The sequence below is a fragment of the Emydura macquarii genome, unplaced genomic scaffold (assembly GCF_026122565.2).
Source record: "Emydura macquarii macquarii isolate MOO-44397 ecotype Brisbane River unplaced genomic scaffold, CSIRO-AGI_Emac_v2 contig_3122, whole genome shotgun sequence".
NCBI classification, from domain to species: Eukaryota; Metazoa; Chordata; order Testudines; family Chelidae; genus Emydura; species Emydura macquarii.
The window spans coordinates 6,870,218-6,893,300 of record NW_027133259.1 but is presented as its reverse complement, the minus strand read 5'-3'; the positions used below and the strand labels follow the sequence as shown (position 1 = coordinate 6,893,300).

General features: G+C 46.6%; 1 protein-coding gene across 1 annotated transcript; it reads right to left on the bottom strand.

The window, feature by feature from the left end:
• Window positions 1–3,684: 3,684 nt before the first annotated feature.
• On the bottom strand, window positions 3,685–15,212 carry SLC2A3 (solute carrier family 2 member 3). Its single transcript, XM_067530974.1, has 10 exons — window positions 15,045–15,212; window positions 11,494–11,589; window positions 8,909–9,069; window positions 8,329–8,569; window positions 7,904–8,066; window positions 6,610–6,797; window positions 5,886–5,990; window positions 5,268–5,369; window positions 4,760–4,963; window positions 3,685–4,362 (listed from the first exon to the last, which is right to left on the bottom strand). The coding sequence occupies exons 1-10, from the start codon at window positions 15,057–15,059 to the stop codon at window positions 4,135–4,137; spliced, it is 1,503 nt and encodes a 500-aa protein (XP_067387075.1). The 5' UTR covers window positions 15,060–15,212; the 3' UTR covers window positions 3,685–4,134.
• Between the last annotated feature and the right edge of the window lie 7,871 nt (window positions 15,213–23,083).

The window sequence follows — 23,083 nt, the reverse complement described above, 5'->3', positions numbered from 1 at the left end:
ATCCCTGCTCTTCCAACACATGGTGTGAGATACTCTATATTCAAGGGCATGAGCTCAGTTTTTAAGGTCGCATCTGAGACATTGGCACACAGCATGGAACTCTAATTGCTCTGCCTCCGAAGAGGGCCAAGACAACTCTGCTGGGATTTCAACTGGGCCTTGCGATTGGGTGAGTGCTCCTTATCTGATTCTTGGATCCCGAAACCATCCTCTCTGCTAACCACATGCGTGCACCTGCAAAAACAAACATCAGCTGGAAAACCACAGCACTCGATAACATAAGGGTTTGGAAGACCCAGTCTGGAGAGAAATGGATGTTACCCTGGGCCTGTTGAGATGGGAAAGGATTTACCTGGTTCTTGGCTGCTCCGGGTGGTTCTTGTTGTACAGTCTGTCTGCTGATATGGGGTTTAATTAATCCAATTCTTCCTCTATGGTATCATGCGTTTCCTTGCCTCTCCCCAGCCCTCTTTCCCTCGGAGTGACTTTCTCCCTCTAAGCTTCTTGATCTGCCCTTCTCTTGTTTTCTTCCTGACAGAAACACACACACAGAGTCCCACTGAACTTCTCAGGCAGGACATGATGCCAGGATGGGCTGATGAGGCTGGGGATGCACAGGGATTGGGGGAAGATGCGTGGTAAGGTGTCCAGTATGGCATGTGTGAGGAGGGTTGCATCATCTCACATCTGCTCTTTGCATTCAGCAGAGGAGCTTCTGGGGGGAGCATGGCATTCTGCACTGACTTGCTGGGATGTCAGAAATGCCATTGCCCCCCAGGAAAAAGGGGGCCAATGGGGTTTCCTCCTCTTCACCCTAAAGCCCATCCCCTGCTCCCTCTGTGTACCATACACCTGCATGAAAATCAGAGGGGAAGACTCTCTAGAAGATACCCGCAGAGGGACTGGGCAGAGCAGAGCAGGGAAACCCCTTTCTGAACATCTCCCTACAGAGAGCAGCGCTGACAGATGTAGCAAGGGAATTTCTAGAGGATATTCATACAGCGGCTGAGAGAAACATTACCATTGGCCAGGACCCACGCATAATATTTCGGGCCCAGTACAAACTCGTAACAGGGGCCCCCTCCCACACACATCCCACAATCCCTCATCCCAGACATACAATCGCATGAGCCATGAAACATTTTTTCCTCCTGGTAATGGGGGTTGCCGCCTGGGCCGGGCCCTCCAGGACCCCCAGGCCCCAATGAAGTGTACCCGTCCCCCCCCCCCCCATGTGGGGGCCCTGCCATTGGCTAGTCAGCACCACAGTGATGTAGGAAGCTCAGGACTGGAATGGCAAGGGGGGCTGCAGGACAGGAGTGAGGGGCATTGGCAGAGCTGTGTGGGGAGCCCAGGGCTGGTGCTGTTCCAGGGTTGGAATGAGGGCAGGTAACAAATCCACTAGCAGATATGTAATATTTACATCCATAGCTTTTATTTTAGAAACATGTCACACAATCACAAATTAATAATAAGCATATAAAACCCATTGGAAATATTCACAATGCAGACATAGAAAGAGAAAGAAAGAAAGAAAGAAAGAAAGAAAGAAAGAAAGAAAGAAAGAAAGAAAGAAAGAAACTAAAATCAAGTGAAGTCCAAGGCATCCTACAAACACCCTGATGTGCAGTATGGAAAGCTCTGGTGCCCAGCTGGAGGGGAAGTTCCTTCCCTCAGATACAGACGTACAACAAGAAAGCTTTATCTTCCACAAATGATTAAGGGATCAGAGTTATGAGGAGAGAGCACAGGAATGAAAGCTGTATAATTTAGCCAAGAGAAAGAGGGGAGATATAACCATCTACAAAATCTGAAAGACATAAACAGCAAGGAGGGGGAGGAAATCCGGGGGGGGAGGGGTGGAGGAACTAGGAGTAACTTGATGAAATTGAATAAGAAGGGAAATGTTCTTGTTAAATCACAGGAAATATTTCCCAGCAGTATATTTGACTGGATTTTGCAATAATTTCCCACAAGGGAAGGGGTGGAGGTTCCATCATTTGAGTCATTTAAAACTCAGACTATAGAAAATCGTGGAGAATGCACTGTAAGGAACTGTGTTTGCCTGGCCCTCAGGGGGGCGTGTTTACTGGGGGGCAATAGACACAATGTGCCCTCACATGATTTTGGGAGTATCGCTGCATTTTTGTTTTCTTTAACCAGCTATGGGATGATGCGGTCCGGCATACTATCTTCCCCTTTGCGTGTTGTATGAAATCCAGTCTTGTGTTTCTAGCTTTGGTGTAAAGAAGGGCCCAAGCCACTAATTCAGATCCAGAGTTTGTTTCAATCCAAAAAATGCAGAGGTGTTCGGATCTGGCGTTTGAGTTTGGACCTCCTACACAGATGTTGCGAATACTGATGGCATGTAGATGGATCTAACCACACTGGATTCTCCTCTCTCCCTACTGAGTGTTCCAGTCAGTGAAATAGAGCTCTCAACCCTCTGAATCAAATATATTAATGCACTAAACCTTGCTCTGCTAAGCTAAACGACTGACAGCAGTAACAAGGCCTACAACATCTTTTCAGACCTTTGGCAACTGAGAGACGAGGAGAGATCATTATTAACAGATAAACAAGGAGTGTGTCTGACATACCCATCCAGTAGAGGGCAGTAGTGTACACACACACACACAAAGACACACACACAGAATATATTCCAGTATTGCCTGGCGGCTCTAGAATAAAGCCCAACAGCTGTAGCAAAAATGTATCTTATAGCCAATGGACTAAACATCTTTCCTTCTGCCAACCAGGTTTCAGTAGCTTTGGCCTCTATTCCTGCATCTCTACCCTTACAGAGTCCTACATGTCTTAGATGACTAGTCCTGGACCCAGAAGGTTCATGCTATGTGCCTTTGTCTAAAGTTTAACTATAGGAACAATTGAGAACAATACACAACTTTGGGGGGAAAAAATTTATTCTCACATCTCTTTAAATTACAATCTGTCTCTTTCAGACTTCCTTTACTGTTAGAAAAGAGGAACAGAGAAGTCAAAGCTCAAGAAAAGAAGGTGGGATGAGTCAGCTTCTGACTTGAAATCATCGCCCATCCTTCCACAAGAACTAATAGTGACTGAAAATAGTGTCAAATAACAATGCCCATTTGCTGTAATACTGCAATTTTCAAGTAATACTTTTGACCATTATTTAACATAGCCACCAAAAAGTCCTGAAGAACATAAGAACTTTGGTGGGCACAAGAATGTACACAAACATAGTCACATGCTTGTTCTCTCTAGTACAAATGTCCTTTAAAGGAGATGTGCATAATCGACTCCATTTCATGTACCAACCACAGTGCCCTTTTTTCCGTTTAGTACCACATTCCTGCATTACAGTTTTATTGCACCTCAAACCTACAGTATCATTTCTTAGAATAACTATTTATCTTAAACAGCTTCTGCGTTATTATCTGTACATTTTTTACATATTTAAAAAAATAAATATTTACAAATAAGCTGACACACAAATAAATAAAGCAAAATAAAACTGCATTTTCAGACTATCGGTAGAAAAAGAAAAGGGAAACTAAAACTCTCTAATAACTTGGTTCCCCTTCTCATGAGGCAACCACTGGACAAAAAACGATGGATGGCTTTTTGCATTTTGGTCATTACATCAAATTCCAGTGTAACACTGCCCTCCCCCCCCCTCCCCCTCCCCCCCCCCCACACACACAGTGAAACTGAATTAAAAGTGGGAAGAGTCAAGAGAGTTGTTTGGTTGCTTTAGCTCACTATACAGAAATAATAAGTTTAAAAAACATACGTGGTTGCTATGCACAAAAATACATGAATCCCTAGTAGAAGTTAAAGGTGAGATCAGCAAAAATATTGCCTATATGTTCTCTGTTCTCCTTATGTGCATAGCAGGTGGAAATACGTTTATTTTTACTGTAGCACCTGCTGCCCTCCAATGTTGAAAGCAGATGAGACCTCCCCATTTCAGACCATCTTAACGCTTGCAGGCTTGCAGAAATGTGGAAGGAGGTGGTGCGAGGGGAAGAAAAAAATAGCAGCAATTTTTAAATTGTCCTAGTTTTTCTCCTGATGTATATCTTGGCCCAACCCTTTAAAGACTCTCCACTTACTTCTTTAGCAGTGAAAAAGGGTCAAGGAGGTGGGGTGTTAAATATTTGAGTTAACTGATTTAGCAGACTCTACACTCTTCAGTTCCACCATGGGGCTTTTCTCCACTGATGCAACGGTGCTACGCTCTTCTGCTTGTCCTTCAAAGCCCCTGGAGATGTCTTCAAAAGTCCTGCCCCTGGTCTCTGGGACTTTGAAGAAGGTGAAGATGAAGAAGATGACCAGGAAAACAATGAAGATGATGAAGACATAGGGACCACACAATTTCTGCAGGGGAGAAAGATGAGAAAGGTTATAATTTGAAAAGCTCATAGGCCTAAAATTAAGGTCTAGTCATTATTTTCTAAGCTCAGCATCACAACACTTTCCCTAAAATGTGGACTTATTTACTTTTAACCTAGCATTTTTAAAAGGAACACCTCAGGCCATTGAAGGGTTTCTTAAAGCTTGACTCTGAACCTTGAATGCTATCATGACTGACAACAATTGTGGCTCTTATAGAGGGGTCTAAACTGGCTATGAAGACTAAGACAGTGTCCAGCTACCTGTGGATTATAAACATTAAGTGAAAGCAAAGGACTGGGGATGTTGTTTAAACTGCAATACTCTCTTAAGATCGGCTAATGATCAGTTCAACACAATGCTTTCCAGACTGTGTCCTTACCTCTGCATAGGGGAAGAGCATTCCCACCAAGAAATTGGAGGTCCAGTTGGAGCAACCAGCCACGGCCACGGCTGCAGGACGGGGACCTTGACTGAAGAGTTCAGCCACGATGAACCAGGGGATAGGACCAGGGCCAATTTCAAAAAAGGCCACAAAGCCAAAGATGGCAACAATGCTGATATAGCTAATCCACTCTGCGGCATGCTACAAAGAAGGGAAACGTGATTAGCTGTAATTTGACAAACAAACATGGGATAGCAGAACATGTGCGCCAACATCTCTATGTCTTTAATTGCGTTTTATAGTTCCTGCTGTATGGGAATGTATACTCCCCTGATCCCAGCTGTATCCTCACTAGAGATTCTCCTTTCTTTACACTTGGCATCTCCTGTCTCCATCCTCACCCCCATCCCTCTGAAGATGTCCTTTCCTCTGTGTCCCTAATGGCATCTCAACTCTGCTGAGATCCCCTGGACAAGACTGGGCAGTTTGGTTGTTGTCAACTCACCCTAAGTGTCAACGCTATGGTCATGAGGACGGCACAGAGAGCCATGCCACCCAGACCGACCAAATGAAGGGTCCTGCGCCCTGCACGCTCCACCAGGAACAGCTGCAAAAGTGGCAGGAGAGAAAAACGTTAGTTTAGAAAGCTCCACGTCATGACAAGCTCTGCATCCCCATCACCCGGGGCTTTATCTTCCTTTGACCTCCACCTCACCAGTTCTCATGTGGTCCGTCACAGCCTAAATGGGTGGAGACACAGGATACTATGTCTCTCCTCGCCCCTTCACCCAGGGCTTCCTCTCTCTTTCCCCACTCTTTCCTCCCCCTCTTATTCCTCTGACTTTTATCTTTGTCCACATCTCTTCCACTCCATTCTTCTTCATCCTTCTTTCCTTCTTCTAATATGCTCACATTCCCTCCTTGTGCCTTGCTCTCTTCTCTTTCTTTCACACTTCTCTTTGTGCCTCCCCTCTGTCTCGTCTACAAATCTTGGCCATCGTTTGGCTGAAGAGAAAAAACTGGCTCTAGGATATCTAACTTCAGCTATTTCGTCCAGAGTCTCCCCCCAGGCAAATCAACACCAGCCATCATCTCGCCAACTGCACTCCCCAACGCTACTTACCGATACAACGGTGAAGACCGTGTTAACCACACCAGCACCAATGGTGGCATAGACAGGCTCTTTGACACCAGCTTTTTCGAAAATCCCCGTGGAGTAATAAAACACCTGGGAGCAGAAGAAGCAATTGACTATGGTTACTGTTCCTGTAGCTGAAGGGATGCCCTTTATTTTCACGCCTTACTCCCCATCTGTCCAATAAGAGCTCAGTGATCAGACAAAAAAGTATATTTACAGTCACTGATCATGTAAGGACAATACATTGTGACACACAGGTATAACATTTTTCCATTAAAAAATAAACACTGGAGGAAAGTGTCTCTTTAAAATAATCTTTGTTCCCTATTATTCACATAGTTATCCTTGAAATGGAGGTGGTCATTCTAGTTCCTAGCTACACATCTCCTTTGATGTGCTGAATGACCCCTTTCTATAGCTGAGCTATGAGTTCCTGAGGTCATTGAAGGTTTTGTGGATCTCCCTTGACTCCAAGTGACCCGGTTCCATGGGTGAGCTATAACATGCCTTCAGTGTCTGATGAGGTCATAGGGCAGCTGAATATTTCAGGGGAGTTTTTTTTGGCAGGGAGCGTCACAAAAATTGACCTCAACTGAAGACAGGAAGTGGAGGCGAGGGGGTCAGATTCTCTTGCTCTTGTATCTGGCTGACTGCCATAGACAGCCGCAAGAGAACTGAGCCCAAGAAGTGAAACAGGAAGCTGACTTACAGCATTGATGCCCGAGAGCTGCTGGGACAGCTGGAGTACAATGGCAATGATGATGGCCTGGCGGTAATTTGGTGAGCGGAAGAGCTCTGGCACGGTCGCTTTCTTCTCCTGGGACATCTTGGCACTCTCCTCTTTCATCTCCTGGATGTCTTGGGCCACATCCTGTGTACCACGGAGCTTCTGGAGAACTAAAGGGAGGAACCACAAATATAATACATGAGATGTCATCAGTTTACAGGCCCCCACCAATGAGAGGCCTTGAGTTCCACTTCCAGTCTTGGTCTCCAACTCTCCATGGATGGACGGAATGCTGTGAAGACTGGAGCCTCTAGAAGTTAGTATTCCGCCTGGCTCTGGGGGACAGATTGTGGTTCAATTCCTGATCCTGGCCTCCTATTCAGCCAGGAGCTAAATGTGTTAGGAGCACAGTAGATGTCAGGCCAAGTGGTCTGTGCCTCTGAGCTGGAGACCTATCTGTGATTCCTGCACCTGTTCACACACTCACCTTGGGGCTACTTAGAGGTGCAGCAGAGGCTGAGTTCAGTGATACCACAGGGAAGACCTTTTTTCCTAGTCTCAATTGCTTTATTTTCCAAAAACTGGGAAGGGCTGATAGGATTGCAGAGGCCAAATCTGTTGTCCTAGGCCCTATCATTCTGCTCTAGCCCATGGAAATTCTGGGCTTCTTACTCCCATCAGGAATGTGTTGGGAGCACCCTGAAGATCAAGCCTGATGCTTCATAGAGACCAGATAGGAAGGTAGGACAAGAAGAAATCAGCCTAATCTGCAACAAGGGATACATAGGTTAGATATTTGGAAAATCTTTCTATCTATGTGGGTGGTTAAGATCTGGAATAGGCTTCCAAGGGAGGTTGTAGAATCCTCCTCACTGGAGGTTTTTAAGAACAGGTTGAGCTAACACCCATCAGGGATGATCAAGGTATATTTGGCCCTGCCTCAATGCGGTTGGTGGGGGGAAGGGAGGCTGGCCGACATCTCAAGGTCCCTTCCAGTCTTACATTCCTATGGTTCTGCATTGCCAGACAGGAGATCCCTAGACCAGTTCCAGGTCTCTCCTGCATCCTGGACCTGGTGCAGGCTGGGGGTATTGTGGAGGGCACAGTGCCTCGGTGACCTCTGGGGATCAGCTTTCTGCACTACCATGCAAGAGATCCAGGTTCCCATATCACTCTTAGTCTTTCATTCCCCCAAGTTCAGGGGAGGCTGGGTGCACTGTGGTGTCTGGGTTGGGCGGTAGCTTTCCTGTGATGCCATTTAGAAGTGTCCACCCACCTGCTTGTGCTTTCTCTTCCTCCATCTTGTTGATCAACAGGAAACGGGGACTCTCCGGACAGAAGGGCAGGGCAGCACACTGTAAGATGGCTGGGATGATAGTGAATCCCAAAAGCAATGGCCAGAGGCTCTCACTTCCCATGATCTCCTTCAGGCCGAAAATCTAATCCAGTGAACAGGAAGAGAAAGAAATATTACGTAATATTCCCCTGTGTTGAAAATTAATCTTCACCCTTTCCTCCCCTCAAGAATTGCATTAGTATGGTCAGTTAGCTATTCAGTCCACCCATTCCTCCCTATGACAACTACAGAACGGGCCATTAGGTCTCATCCCCCTCTAATGATACCAGCGGAGCAGTCTGTTAGCCCATAAAACCGGCAATGCCCACCCCACCAGCCAATGAGAAAGGTAGTGTCAGGCTTACCTGTGCCACCAAGATGCCTACAACGATGCCCAGCTGGTTGAGGGTGCCAAAGGCACCACGCAAGGCGGTGGGTGAGATCTCGCTGATGTACATGGGCACAAAGCCAGTGCTCAGGCCACAAAAGAGGCCGATGATAAAGCGGCCGATGATCAGCATCTCTATTGAACCTGCCATCTTGGAGAAGCCCATCAGGGTGCCACCCACAAAGGCCAGGATGTTCACCAGTAGCATGGAGTTCCGCCTGCCCAGGAGAGAGACATCAGCGTAGGCCAGAGGTTATTGATGGGCAGTGATAGGGAGGAAACTGTAGTGGTAATATGCCCAGCCACAGCCCCCTTCCCAGGGGCATGATTCCCCACTCAGCCTTCCCTTTGTGCCTCACTCCTCTTGTCTGTTTCTTTTCCTCTCTCTCTCCCACTCTCTTGACCTTGCAGGAATTGGTTCCCTTTCCCCAGCCTATCTTCCTCCTCTGTTCCATTGGTCCGATTTTTTGGAGAGAAATAATTTCTCCTAATCCTTCCAATATCCCATAATTGAGAGGCAAACTCCATGGCAGCTCAGCCCCCCCTTCCCAATGTACCTTCCAAATCGGTTGACGAAAAGTCCAACAGAGAAGGAGCCAATCATCCCTCCCACGGAGAAGATGGCGACGGCGAGGGACCACAGTGAGGTCAGAAGCTCAGAGGAGGTTGTGGTCTTTCTCCGCGACTCCAATGTTTTATTGAAGAATGTCTGAATAATCTGCATGAGAGAAAACACCCCCGAGAAGCAGGAGGAGAGAGGGAGTTACAATCGAATATATTGTACTGTGGGAGAGGGGGAGCTCCATAGGAGGTCTGGGGTTCTTTTGTCACAAACTCAGGGGGGCTGGGGAGAGATCCCAGTAATTTGGCCGTAGAGAAGCTAGGGTGGGAAGAGGAGCCCCAAGTTCCAGCGGGAGACCAGCTCAGAGAAGAGCAGTAAGAAGTGATTAAGAGGATAGAGAGATTGACTTGTTGAGCAAGATGAGATTGGGCGTGTTTTAAGGCGGTGAGGCGAACTCTCTGTAAGTAGCAGAAGGATGTAGACAGCACAGAGGGTGTTTCAGGGAGACGGTAGATCTTAGTGAGGAGAAATAGCAGCAACCAGACTAAAATGAGCAAAGGGAAATGTTCCCTCCGAAATCAGAACATTCCTGGTATCAGAAAACACTCCGTAGTGGGGAGGGGTATATGAGACTGTGAAATAGTTTCCCCAAGGGACTGAATAAAATCCTGAAGCCCTGTAGGGAATTATCCTGCATTGCCTCCTAGGATGGACGAGATGGGATGCAAGAGAGCTTTTCCTCTTGCTAATGTTTAGGATGTATGCCCTGTCTGATTACAAAGTGTTGCAGGTCCCGACGTGGTGATGAGTGATCATGCGTCCACAGCAGGTGGCAGCAAGAGGCTAGTTTGGCAGCACACCCCCTTCCCTCCCCCTCCTTTCTGGTTATGACATCTGTATTCCAGGAGACAGGGTGGATGTGGTAGACATGACTCACTTTCTGCATGGGGTTTAGCTCATTTGGTTTACAAGAAAAAACAAAACGACGTTTTTTCATTTCTTTCTATTTTTTTTTTCCTTTGTGGTGTCATTTGCAGATGACTTGATTTGAATTTCCCCAGCTAGTCACACCCCCCTCCAAGCACTCACTTTGAGATTAATATGAAACTAGATAGATAGATGATTGATAGATAGATAGATAGATAGATAGATAGATAGATGATTCTGAGTGATGAATCCCAAGATCAACAGGGCAACTAAGCAACCCCTTCTCAGCTCTTTGTTGTACCCCCCAATCCCTGAAAGAGCTGTTCTGTGACTCAAAACAGCCCCCGCTCCTGCCAGTATGCCTCACCTCGATATAGGGGGGTGAGAAGGTTTCTGTGGCTTGAAGGATGGCAGACTGGCAGCAGGGACACATCATTTGCAAGGGATAATCCCCAAAGTAAATTATTTTAAAGGGGTGGAATCTGGATAGAAAACTAGATTGGCAGGAGGGTTATAGATTCCCCCAAACTCTCCATGTGCTCAGTCCCTCCCTTTCCCTGGTTCTAATGTCTCCTCTATGCCAATATTCTAAGTTGCCTTTCCTCTTTTCCCCTTTGCTGCACAATGGAGGGACAAACTCTACTCCAGCCTCCCTCTGCATCCCCAAAAGGAAGGGAGCAACTCCGCTCCCATATTCCAGTGCACTTCGGAAGAGCGGGATACCCCGTCTTCATGCTTTCTCTCTCCATCTACATCCAAAACATAAAGGGACAAGTCTTCCAACTACCCCAAAGAAGATGGGACTTCCCATCTTCCAACTACCCCTTCATAATTCTCTCTCTGGACCTCTAGATGGGACCGTGGCCCCACCCATACCTACACTCCCATTGTACCTCAAAAATGGGAGGACCCCATCACTCCATACCTGCCTGAAATGGCAAACTGACCCCTCCTCACTTATCCTGAAGTGGGCAATGACCCTCTTTATGCCATCTCTCCTCACCAAAATGTAAAGGTGACCGTCTTCCTCCTCTTCCCCTGCAATCAGGGCCCCCACATGGGGGGGGGGGGAGGAAAAGGGTACACTTTACCAGGGCCCAAAGGCCCTGGGGGGCCCGGCCCAGGCTGCAACCCCCATAACCATGAGGAAAAAATTGAGGCTAAATTGTAGATCGTGCCTGAGGGTATTTATAGAAACAAAAATAGCAAAGGGGGCATTTTTCAGAAATGTAGAATATGTAACAGTAATTTCAAACTTTTTTCATGGCTGATGAGATTGTATGTATGGGATGAGGGATTGTGGCATGTGTGTGGGAGGCAGCCCCTGTTACAAGTTTGTACTGGGCCTGAAAAAAATATGCTTGGGCCCTGCCTGCAATAAGAGGATGGTCCCTCTGAACCCCACCTTCCTTTGCACTTCAAATAGGAGAGACAAACCACTCACCTACTAGCTCCTCCAGCAACTCCATAAACAGATCATTGCTCCTCTACACACCCTCCTTCCCCCTTGCCTCTTCCAACGCTCAGAAAACATGATAACCATCCCTCTCTCCCCCCTCAGCTCCATCTTCCAAGGCAGGATGAGCTCTATGGAAGGGATGAGACCCCCCTAGACACCTCAAAACCCAGAGTGCTCTCTTCTCTCTCTCTCACCTTCTCAGGAGCATTGATGACACCTGTGTTGTACCCAAACTGGAGCGATCCAATGGCCGCAATGGAAACAGCACAGAGAAGGGGACAAGTAATTTTCTGAGGAGAGAAAGGGGAAAAATCATTCAATTAATTTTTTCCCATTTTCCACACAAATTGTTCTTCTGTTTAACGCAAACGATCCCAGCAAAGAGTTCCTCAGAAGCCAGTCTAGTGGCCCCTGCAGGGTCATGCAGGAGAGTAGGATTCCATCCCCAGACTCAGTCTCTCATTTCCCTGGAGCCAACGTGGGCTGGGAACACGATGGATATAATGCTAATCATGGGAGCCCATGTACACTCAACCCCTGTCATGAGACAGGGCACCCAGGCATGTCACATCCTGATTGCACGGGGTCAGAAATAAACTAAAATGGTCTAGGAAACTGCCAAAGTAACAGCAACACCGTCCACACAAAGATCATATAGCCCAGACTTTTCAAGAAGCAGTCCTACTGGAGGAACAGAAAATATCTCAACAAATCCAAGCAGGACCCTGGGGCTGTATTTCTTGAGGATACCCTGAATACCATTGAAAATGGTCCTGTGCTGACAGATGGAACACATGCCCACCTAGTCAGCGACAATGGGAGCAGCAAACATGGGTCCACATCGGCAGTTCAATAAACCACTGCAGGAGAAATGTTCTGAGAACAAGAAGTTCAGAGATCCACTAAGATTCACAGACCGTTCTTGGCAGATATCGAATTGAAGGCAGAGTGGTTATCTCACCTGTCAGGGGTTCCAGTTATACACCCTGGCCTCCATCCTCCATTTGCATCTTCTTAATTGGCTGTACTAGCTAGTGGCTGTTATTTTTGGTTGATATGCTTTATTTAGAAGTCGATTCTGACCCCTAGTGTGTTTTCTAAACATTCCCCACGTCATGTGATGGGGGCCATTAAATTAACATTAGTCTCAGTACTCTTGAGATTAATACCTTTATTACAGTGGAGGCCAGATGTAGTGCCCTGAGGGATTAGCTCTTTGCACTGCCATGCAGGAGACCTAGATTTCTTTCCCCATCCTGGGATCTTATGCCCTGAACCAAGGGCAGATGGTGTTAGAACTCTGCATTACAGGGTAGAAGGCAATATTGCCAACTCGTGTGATTTTTTCGCAAGTCTCTCAATATTTCACATATTTCTTAAAGCCCCAGCTCCTGGAGTCAAGTGGCTACATGAGAATCTCAGCTTTCATTAAAGTAAATCATGGTTGCTGACAAAAGCTTGAAAACATGATCCATGTGAACTCTGAAGGCTCCGAAACCAAAAACCAAATAAAAAGTGTGCAACATTTTTCATATTTTTAAAATCTCACAATTTTGGAGTGCTGATGCATGATTTTTGAAGGCTTCAGATTGGCAATACTGAGGAGTTCCATCCTTAATGCCCTATCTTGGTTTCTCATTCAGTAGGGGCTGGGAGCTCTTCCAAAGGTGTTAACCACGTGCATTCCCAGCCCTAGTTTACACTCTCTGAAGGAGAGTCAGGACTGGGAATACTGTGGAGACCTGATGCAGTACCTCCGTTACCAATCTCTCATTCCCTCGCCCGGGGCCAGCAGAGACGGGGAGAGCTACAAAGTCAGACCTGGTTGCCTCTGCACTGTCACGCAGAAGACTCAGATTTAGCTCCCTCATTCCCTTGGGGCCAACAGGTTCTGAGAAGGCCAAGGCTAGTGCCACCTAGAAGTGTGTTGGATGCAGATGCTTTCAAGTTAGCACCCAAATACCTCACCAATATTAATGGATTTATCCTCACGACACACCCTTATGAGGTAGGAATTATTATTCCCTCCGTTTTACAGATGAGAAACGGAGGTACCGAGAGACGAAGTGCCCCAGGTCACAGTGCGTCTGGCAGAGTTGGGAACAAAACCCAGATCTCCCATTTTTCAGTGCAGTGCTTTAACCAAAAAAGCATCCTGCACTGTCATGGCTTACTCAATGTCCAGTCCTGGTCACCTGCTCCACAGGACGCACCAGGGCACTGTATAACATAGGCACACTTTGCTCACACAGTATACACACCCATACTATATGTGGTATAGTTCTTCTACGTTCTATACTTTGTTTCATGCCATCTGCCTTTTCTAATCTATTTCTTTGTATTACACACCCAGTCTCACACTCCAGTACGCATGACATGGTCTCACCCTACCCACCCCTGCAGTGAGTAGTGCTATTATCTAATGTATATTCTCTCCCCACAGCAGCATATCCTTGGAGCGCAGATATATCAGGGTGGGACCTACACAAACCACAGTGACAAGGTTGAGGCTTAGACACTGGCGGGGAATTCAAAACACCACTCAGACCCTCCCTCTCACAGTGGGCGTCAATGGTATCTGACTGCATGTATTTTATCCGGGGAGACATGTCCCACAAATTTTCTCTCTTTTCATTGGATGGAAGCCCAGAAGAGTAGTATTCGTTGAACTCAACTGGGGCAGCTTCTTTACTCTCCTCTAAATGACCTTGATTGGGATGCTTGTTTGGAGCTCCCTCCCTCCCGCCTTCACACTGTCCTCTTCTCCCAGAAAAAAGGGAAAGAAAGGCTTGGTTTGATAAGCTACCTGAATATCTCTACATTAGCAATAACCCCCAGGTATCCTTCAATAAGCACCAGCATCAGTCAGTTATTTGCTGCCACTCTCCCTCCCCTACTGTCTCTTCGCCTGCCACCATTGCCTGCTTTTTATCCTTGACGCTCTCAAACACATGCAATTAATTACTTCACTCATTAATGCACACAGCACGCATGGACGTACATCAACAATGTTACCCATAAAGGCTCTTTAGCCCTCTAGCTCAACGTCGTCAGAGGGAGTGAACCTGCCATGTTCTCTTGGTTGAAATCTGAAGGCCACTCGGTTTTCTTTCAAAAGTGATTTTAAAAAACCTTTAAGAGGAATTGTCCTTTTCTTATCACAAACTTATTGGTCAACCTAAAGCCAAATGGTTATCATTCGGACAGCAAAATAGATCTCACGCCAAATAAAACCATGACAAGGAAAGCAATATTTTGAAAAACTCCAACCACAAAATTATAAATTAACAAATGCCAGGATTTGCTAACAACCCTACATAAACATCTTCCCTTCCCCCTACCATGCATCCCTCATGGCTGCCACTTTCTCAGAGTCATCCTTAAATAATTATAGCACAGGCTCACCCCTTTATCTTTTGGTGGTTGATTTTAGAGCTTTCATCTTCACAAAAGGCACACAAATAAAATAGTAAAAGAGATAGTAATAATAATCAAGCACCGTAATGTTATCTATAAAGACACCTCCTGCTAAGGGATGCACAAGGATTAAAAACATTTCCAACAAGCCTGGCTGAGGGTTTAAAAAGCCAGAAAATTGGGTGTCATTAACCCAGAGTGTAAAAATGCTGGCTCCTGGATGAATACACGCAACCACTTTCAAACCAAGGCATACATTGAACAATGAAACCATTTACAAACAGGCTAAAAATATAAAGGCAAGGAGAAATATATCTGCTGTAGTTACCTTTTTGCTCTCCATGGTCCTTGGCAAACGTCTCAGAATGTCAAGACACGGCACATCCACTGCCCCTTCTTAATGAAGTCCTTGAAGATCCCTCAGATGTCGTGTATTTGCTTCCCACGCAATAGAATATCTGGATCTGTCTCTGTAATTTTTTGCTCTATGCAATTTGCAATATCTCTCTGCTTAGGAACTGCCTTACAGCAACCTATTTATGGCTTCTGCTGGGGGGTGCGGATATTAAGGAGGGGCTGATCAAGCAAGACCCCGCCCAGTCCCGTAATAAGCAAAGAAAAAACCCAAAACAGTCTCATGACCCTCCACAATTTTGTGACTTCAATCTTTCATTACTGGAAATTTGGACAAGCCTTTTTCCTTCTCTCCTTACAAGGCATTGATGTGTGTGTGTAAGTCTGAGCACAGCCCTTTTTCTGTTTCACAGATACTACAAACCCTGAAAACATCACTCAGGAGGGCAACTAACAGGATTTCCCATTCGTTCCAATTCTGAGGGTTTGTATTATTTAACTCCAGACAGCATTTTGGAACGGACATGATTGTGGAGATGAGTATTTAGCATGCTATCGGTGCCATTCAAATAGATAGCAATAAAATAATAATGATTTGTGTAAACGGCTCTATATAAAAGACAATTGTTCTGTGTTCAGAGATGGCAGATACGAGAGAGAGAGACAGAGAGAGAGAGAGAGAGAAGTGTTCAGTTGATGTGGTCCAGTGGCCCTCCCTCATCAAGATATATGGAAGGGAAACACAGACCCCAAAAGGTGCATGGGATTTGGAGAGCGGTCTTTTTGATATAACACCTCATCCTCCATATAAAGCCAGAGGCCTTGTGGGCAAAGACTGAAGTCTGACTCTGCTGTATAAATTGGAGTTCTGCAGTAGGAATACAAACCTGTCCACAAACAAATATATGCCCTTTCAGTCAGGCAGAGAGGCTCTCCCTTCATGCTCCCTGCAGCCCCTCCATAAACCAAGCCATAACAAAATGGATGCCATGCTGTCATTGGAGAGAGAGGGAGAGATAGGCTTTCAATCCCAGATAGAATAAAATATGTCATAAAAAACACTGACAAACAATAAAGTTTACCATCTAGTTCAGAACCTTCCAGATGTTTCAGTTTGAGAATGTCGCAAAGGTTCAGAGTTGAGGGAGAACAGTATTTCCTTATTGCTAGAAAGGTTGTTTAATGGCTTTCCATTGCCTTTTCCTATCTGATTTGAAACTATTCCATTTTAATTCCATTTAAGTAACTCTCTTGCCATGATCACTAGCACAAGCGTTGATAGAGTTAATGGATGAAACACAGGTCCACAATGGGATGTTTGGATCAGATCTGAACTTTCCCATAGTTCAGATGTGTTCAGATCGGGGGTTTGCTTTAGGCCCATCTCTAGTGTGTATGTGTTGGATTTAGGATGTGGTTACAGTTAAAAAAAGTGGCTCTGTAAAAAGGACATGGTGAGGCTCCACATTAATCCTCGCTCGCTCGCGATGTCCATCTCATGTTGATATATTGTAGAAAACTGAAGTTTCTTTCCCTAACTTGCCAGCATCGCAAAGTCCACCTTGGATTTGAAAACCTCTGGCATGAGCACTGGCACTAATGAGAGAGGGGCCATAATCAAACACTGCTGTAGTTTGGAGTTGCTCAACACCACTCCAAATTTCACAGCTAACCCTATCTCCATAAGGGGCTGATGACAATTCCAGGATCTCCACATCCTCATGTCCCCCTATACTCCGCCTCCCTACTCCACCCATCCCCCTGTAAGTGCTGGAAAATCCACAGTCTAAGCCTAGATTTTGATACAAAATCTGCAGCTTCAAATCCAGCTCTACCAGTAATGATATTTCTGCCACAGGATCCGAGCTGGCAAATCCATCAGTGATACATGAGGCTGAATCAAATCTGGCTTATAGATTGTGTACTTTGATGGGCTCTGCAGGGCAAAAAGGAGTAATAATTAGACAAAAGCCTAAAATACAAGTGGGAATCCAGCCTCCCCCAAAGAGATGTGGAAAATAGACCCACCATTTTGATTAGAGGGCCAAATGCAAAATTATGATCCAGATCCAAATACCTCCACAAGTCCGAGGTGTTTGGACCTGGAGTTTGGTTATGAGCCCGTTCCTTGGAAAAATATAGCCCTTGAAAGGGTTTGCCGGTAGAACTATACTGGAAAACCCTCCTACTGTAGATGCAGCTTATACCAGAGCAAGAGTGCTTTTGTCAGTTCTCAAAGACAATAAGCTGTATCAGAAAAAACACTTGATAGTGGGTATAACTGTGTCTACGCTAGGGCTTTTGTCAGTATAAAAATGACATAAAAACATACCCCTAAGTGACATTACTACGTCAGCAAGAATTTTTGAGGCCTAAAAGACACATGGGGAATAGATACAGGGAATAAGTATGTTAAAGGCACTTTTCCAACAATGTCCACACTACTACACATAGCGGGCAATCTAGCTATCTATCTAGCTGTTCTCATCACTCTCCTTTTAAGCCACTTGCATACATTATACATCCATTTCTGCATTACTGTCACATTTCCAATTCAGTGGGTGCTACCCCATATCACGAAGCTGTCTCTGCAATCTCTCTCCTTTCCCTCCTACCCCCTGCCCATATTACTCAAAAATATCTTCCTCCATTAGCTCATTTCTTTTGAATTTGAGAATTCCTTACTCATGTTTCGTTTTGTGGCTTAATTTTATCCAGGTCAGCAACAGAGTACTGAGAGATAGACTGCGCCCAGGGGTCGGTCTATGCTTCCCCTTCAAGATCAGAGTAACTTCCATTGTTGAGGGAGGACAGGAAAGAGTGGAAAAGAAGAGGAAGGAAAATGGAAAGAAACGAAATGAGGAGAGGGAAAAGAGCCTGCACCCAGATAACATGGGGATTAGAGACAGAGTGACAGAGCAGAGAAGCAGAAGAGAAAAAGAAGAGAGAATAGTAGAGAGATAAAAGGAAGAAAAAACAAAGGAAGGGAAGGACAGAGAGTGTGGAAGAAAGAAAGATACGGGGGAAAAAATAGGAGAGTGAGAAGCAGGCAGGGGAGGAAAATGAGAAATAAAAGAGAAAAGAGGGTGTGGAAGGGAAGAGGAGTGGAAGAGCTCCTCCATAAACCAAGCCGTAACAAAATGGATGCCATGCTGCCATTGCAGAGAGAGGGAGAGATAGGCTTTCAATCCCAGCCAGAATATGTAAAATATGCAGAGAAAGAGGATGGAAGTAAAAGAGGAATGAGAGAGAAAAGGATGCAGACAGAGTGAAAGAGAGGGAGAGATAGCTCTCTCTGCCTACAGACAAAGTGAGTTAGCAGAATCCCTAAACCCAAAGAGTATTAACACTGAACTGAGGCTGCACGGTCCTGTGATGATGGAAGGGAGGACCCAGCAATATGTAAACAAATCATTTCTGCAGAGCCTTGCACAGGGCTGCGCAGGAAACCGCAGTTAAAATGAGCATGATGATGCTGGCCGCTTTCTGAATGCTACCCTGTGCTACGAGGGAGACGTGACATTGCCTAGCCAGTCATCTGAGGTCACTCCTCCTCCCTCCCAGCTCTTCAGGCCTCTTCTTCTTTGACTGCCCTATTTGGAAAAGGCTCCTTCTCAATATCTAGAGCACAAGCCTAATTTTTCCTGATTGATGTTGCCAGGACAACCAGGCCTAGTAGCAAAGAGAGAAGGGGAGGCCTGGAAGCAGCAATGCTGTGTTACATGCTGATATCTCTCACTCTGCCTGTGCCCCTCTTCAAACCTTCTTGTTCTCCCTGTCTCCCTCCCTCTTTATTTCCATCCATCCATCCATCACTTATAAAAAATACTACAGCATATTCCAGTTCTGAGCCATACCACTCCATCTCACAACAGCAATGCTGTAATGTTTGGGTGTGATTATTGGAGAACACTGTAGGGTTATTTTTATATGGGATCTCTCTCTCTGGTGTACCTGTGGGGTTGTTGGTTTTGGGTTTGTTTGGTTTTTTTGCTGTATTTCTGCTACAGTCTCTCTCGGCTTCTTTCCGTATCCTTTTCTATTTGTCTCTGCCTTTTTCTTTCCCTCGTTTAATTTAAAGAGAGAAGTACAGCCCCTGGGAGTTGAAGGATCAGCAGGGCCATAACCAGGGTGGGGTGGGCAGGGCAGCTGCCAGGGGCTTGGGGTGAGAAAAATGGGGCTTGGGTGAGCGGTGTTGCTGCTTACCCAGTGTCCTATTTTCACTTTATGGAAACGTGGTCATCCTAAAAAATGAGGGGAAAAAACCCAGGAGGAGGCACAAATATGCTCGCTCCACCCCGGGCACTAACATGCCTAGTTATGGCTCTGCTGATCAAGCTAAATTCCGGTCGGTGTTTGGCTGTCAAAGGCACATGAGCTGCACAGAAGGGATGATGGAAAGGGAGGGCTGCAAATAATGCAGGAGGAAGGGTGAATTGGCAGTGGAAAAGGTGGCATGAGAGGGTATCAGAGAGATAAGTGCGATAGGTTATGACAGGGGTGGGCAATAGGTAAATCATGGCAGGGATTCCACGCCAAAATTCAGTCCTCAAGATAGGAGTAGCAGGGGGACTGCTGGAAAGGATTGAGAGGCTTTGGCAAAGGAACCTGGGTCTGGAATAGCAAGGGGACTGCATGGCGGAAATGAGGGTCATTGGGATTGCTGTTTGTGGTGGGGTTAGGCTTCAGTTACTTCTTCTCTCCGTGGCTTTATCCACCATGAGCAACACATCTGAACTGAAGGACGTTGGACAATAACAATCCGGCAAATTATGTTCATTTAAAAAAGCACTGGAGTCACAGAGAGAGTGATCAGTACTAAGGAATAACTTTTAATAAGGGACGGTTTCTCCAGGTTCCTGGGCCTGACTGGGGGCTTCACTGTAATACAGAGATAACAACAATTCAAGGGGATCCCTCCTAATTGGTTTGGGGTTCCCACAGGGGAGCAGTGGGGAGGGAAGCAGAGAAAAGGCCTGGGAACCAAGGTCTTTAAGTACTGAATGCTCCTTTAATTTCGCGGAAGGCAGATCACTCCAGCGCAGGGAAGGGTCCCAGTGGGGAACGTGTAATACGTGACCTCTCTTTCCTCTACAAAATAGTCAGAATTTCACTAGAAAAATTGTATTTCTTGGGAAGGAAAACGGGCCAAGGTGTAGCTTCCTGTGTGGTTAGAGATGATGTGTTTGCCCCGAAAAGCACTAAGGAAGCTCTTTCTCGTCTGTGCAGGGCATGGTGTCAGCAAGGCACAGAATGTTGGCAAGTGAGTCTCCTGCGATGGAAAAATCCTCTCACCCAGCCCAGACAAGGCTGTAATGATGCAGCTGTGAGCTGAAGAGCTGAGCTTCCTCACAGTTAGTGCCCAGACAGTGCTCTGCCACGGAGAATGCGAGGAGTATGAGCTTCCGCTCAGCAGTGCCCTGTCAATGCCTAGCAAGCGCTGCTCTGTGCAGATGAGGCAGTTTTCCGAGCACTACTCGCCCAGTGGGACTCTGGTAGTCTGCTTGGGAATCCAGGCCCGCCCAGCCTGAGATTCTGCAGCAGGTGTTCTCTCAGGGCAGTGCCCAGCTGGGAAGGAGTGGGGGGGGGGGGGGGGTACGTCAGTAGTTTGAGCTCCCTTACTGCAATGTGCCAGCAGCACATCCACATCATTAAGATGTACGTATATTCACAATGGACATACACACGTAGCACTATGCAGAAACAAACACAGCCACGAGACACACACACACACCCGTGCATGCGCACCTACTAGACACACCTATATAGACATATACAGACTCAGCTCTGTGGCCACACACTCATACAGGCATGCCTATTGCCATGTCCTGCTCCCAGCTGCCTGGCCTGGATCCCATTGCCTTTGCAGCAGCTGCAGGGAGAGGAGAGGAGATGGGGTTATTTTGGGTAGGGGGGGGAGGAGTTCTATTAAGCCTACGTGTGATTACGGCAGCAAAAGTCATTGGAGAGAAACAAAGCCTCTGGCTGACCCACCCACCCCAGCCCTGCTCCCCTTATTACTGGAGTCTAAAATTAGCAGCAGATGAGCAGATGACATCCAGAAGTGCCAGGATTTGAGCTGCCCCCCTCTTCCCGTCAAGAGGGCTTGGCTCACGGCAGGTTGGCAGCAGTTAAGCCATTCTGAAACATAAGAGTTTGTGACGCCCTTCCTAGCAGGGAGCGCTCCCCTTCCAGTGACCTCCAACTCCCCTGTCCTTCACCAGTGCATGCTCCAGGGTCACCCCTAGTACTATTGATAGGAAACAGCAGGACTGGGGTGATCTGAAGGAGGTGCTGTCTGCAGCACCCGGCCCCCCTGCGCTATTTTGAAGTGTCATCACTGAGCAGTCCCTGGAGACGAGAGAGAGAGGGTCCCAGGTTCATGCCACCTCTGAAGGACAGTGCCTCCAAGCACCCCACCCCCACCAGGATTGGCCCGTGGTGCCAGCCCCCACCAGAGATGGGGCAGCCAGGAGCTCAGGATATCGTCTCCTTCCCAGATGGCCCCGCCAGCACTTCTGCAGCTCCCTCGCTTCTCCCCTGGTGTCACCATCAGGTACTCAGTCAGGGATCGGAGCCTGGGTCACCCTCTCCCCCAGGGCTCTGCCCCGCTAATGCTGCCGCACTCCTCGCCCCCTGGCCAAAATACTGTCCCTTGGCATCAGCAGCTGGGTCCACCACGCCCTTCCAAGAGGGGACAGAAGGGAACTCCTCCAAAGGATGGCCTCTCTAACAGCACAGCAACGTGCAGTGCCGGCTCTGAGGATGAGCCCCAAACCGTTGGGTGCAGAGCCTCAGCTCCACTATATTTTGAAGCAAGAGGCGACACCATTACCACAAGAATTGGGAATCACCTCACCCACCTCCCTGGGCAGGCGTTGGCCTGTGGCAGGCTTATGTCCTTTTTCTGCCTGCCGTAGCAGTTTGCATGGGGCGGGCCCTAGAAACACGTTCTTTCCTATGTGTCACTGTCAGTGTGCGTAAGGGGGGCCGGCCATGAGGGTGTGTACGTGCAGAGCATCAGTCAGAAAGGATGCTAACTCCTCTGAGCATTTCCTCTCAGACAACAGGAATTCCTTCACACACAGGGATTTGTCTCCCTTGTCTCCCTCTCCTCGTTATACAGAGAACCACACACTGTGCTTATTCACTTTCTCTCTCTCTCTGTCTCTTCTTATCCATATTGCTTTTTGTCTGCACATCTCTCTTGCTGTCTGCCTCGCTCTCTCACTACCCCCATGGATTTAGCTCTCCTGGAATGGTTCCTGTCATTCCTTTGCCTTTTTGGTCCTCAGTCCTTCACAGATCCTCTCCATTCTCGTTGTGTGCGCGCCTGCCTACGGCCGTGCGGATGTGCCATTTTGCAAATGAGAGTGCACATGTTATGCCTGTGTAACTTTGTGCATGTTTTGTGTGTGTGTGGCTATTTGTACTCGCATTTACATGTGGATATGATGGTGTAATTCTCTATGGGCATCTATCTAATCTATCTGTGTGTGTGTGTGTTTGCATCTCAGCATGCAAGTATTGGTGCGTCTGTGTTTATCCAAGTGCGAATCAATGTGCATCTGTGTGTGTATTTGTATATTCCTGTGTGTGTATGTGTGCACATTCATGTCTATATGCCTGTATATATCTCTTTGTAAACCTGTTCATATGCCTGTATCGGTCTGCATGTGTGCACATGCTTGTATTGGTCTTGGTGTGTGTGTGAGTATGTTTGTGTCCAGGTGCCTGTATTGGTGTATGTGTATGTATGTCTACATGCCTGTATCGGTGTATGTGTGTGTGCATGTTTATATGCCTATATTGGGTGTGTGTGTGCATGTTTATATGACTGTATCATTATATATGTGTGTGCACATCTATATGCCTGTGTTGATGAATGTGTGCATGCATATTTATATGACTGTGTTTTTGTGCTCATGTCTGTATGTTTGTATTGGTGTGTGTACATGTTTGTGTATGTCTGTGTTCTGTATGCGTGCATATCTATTTGTTTGTATTTATCTG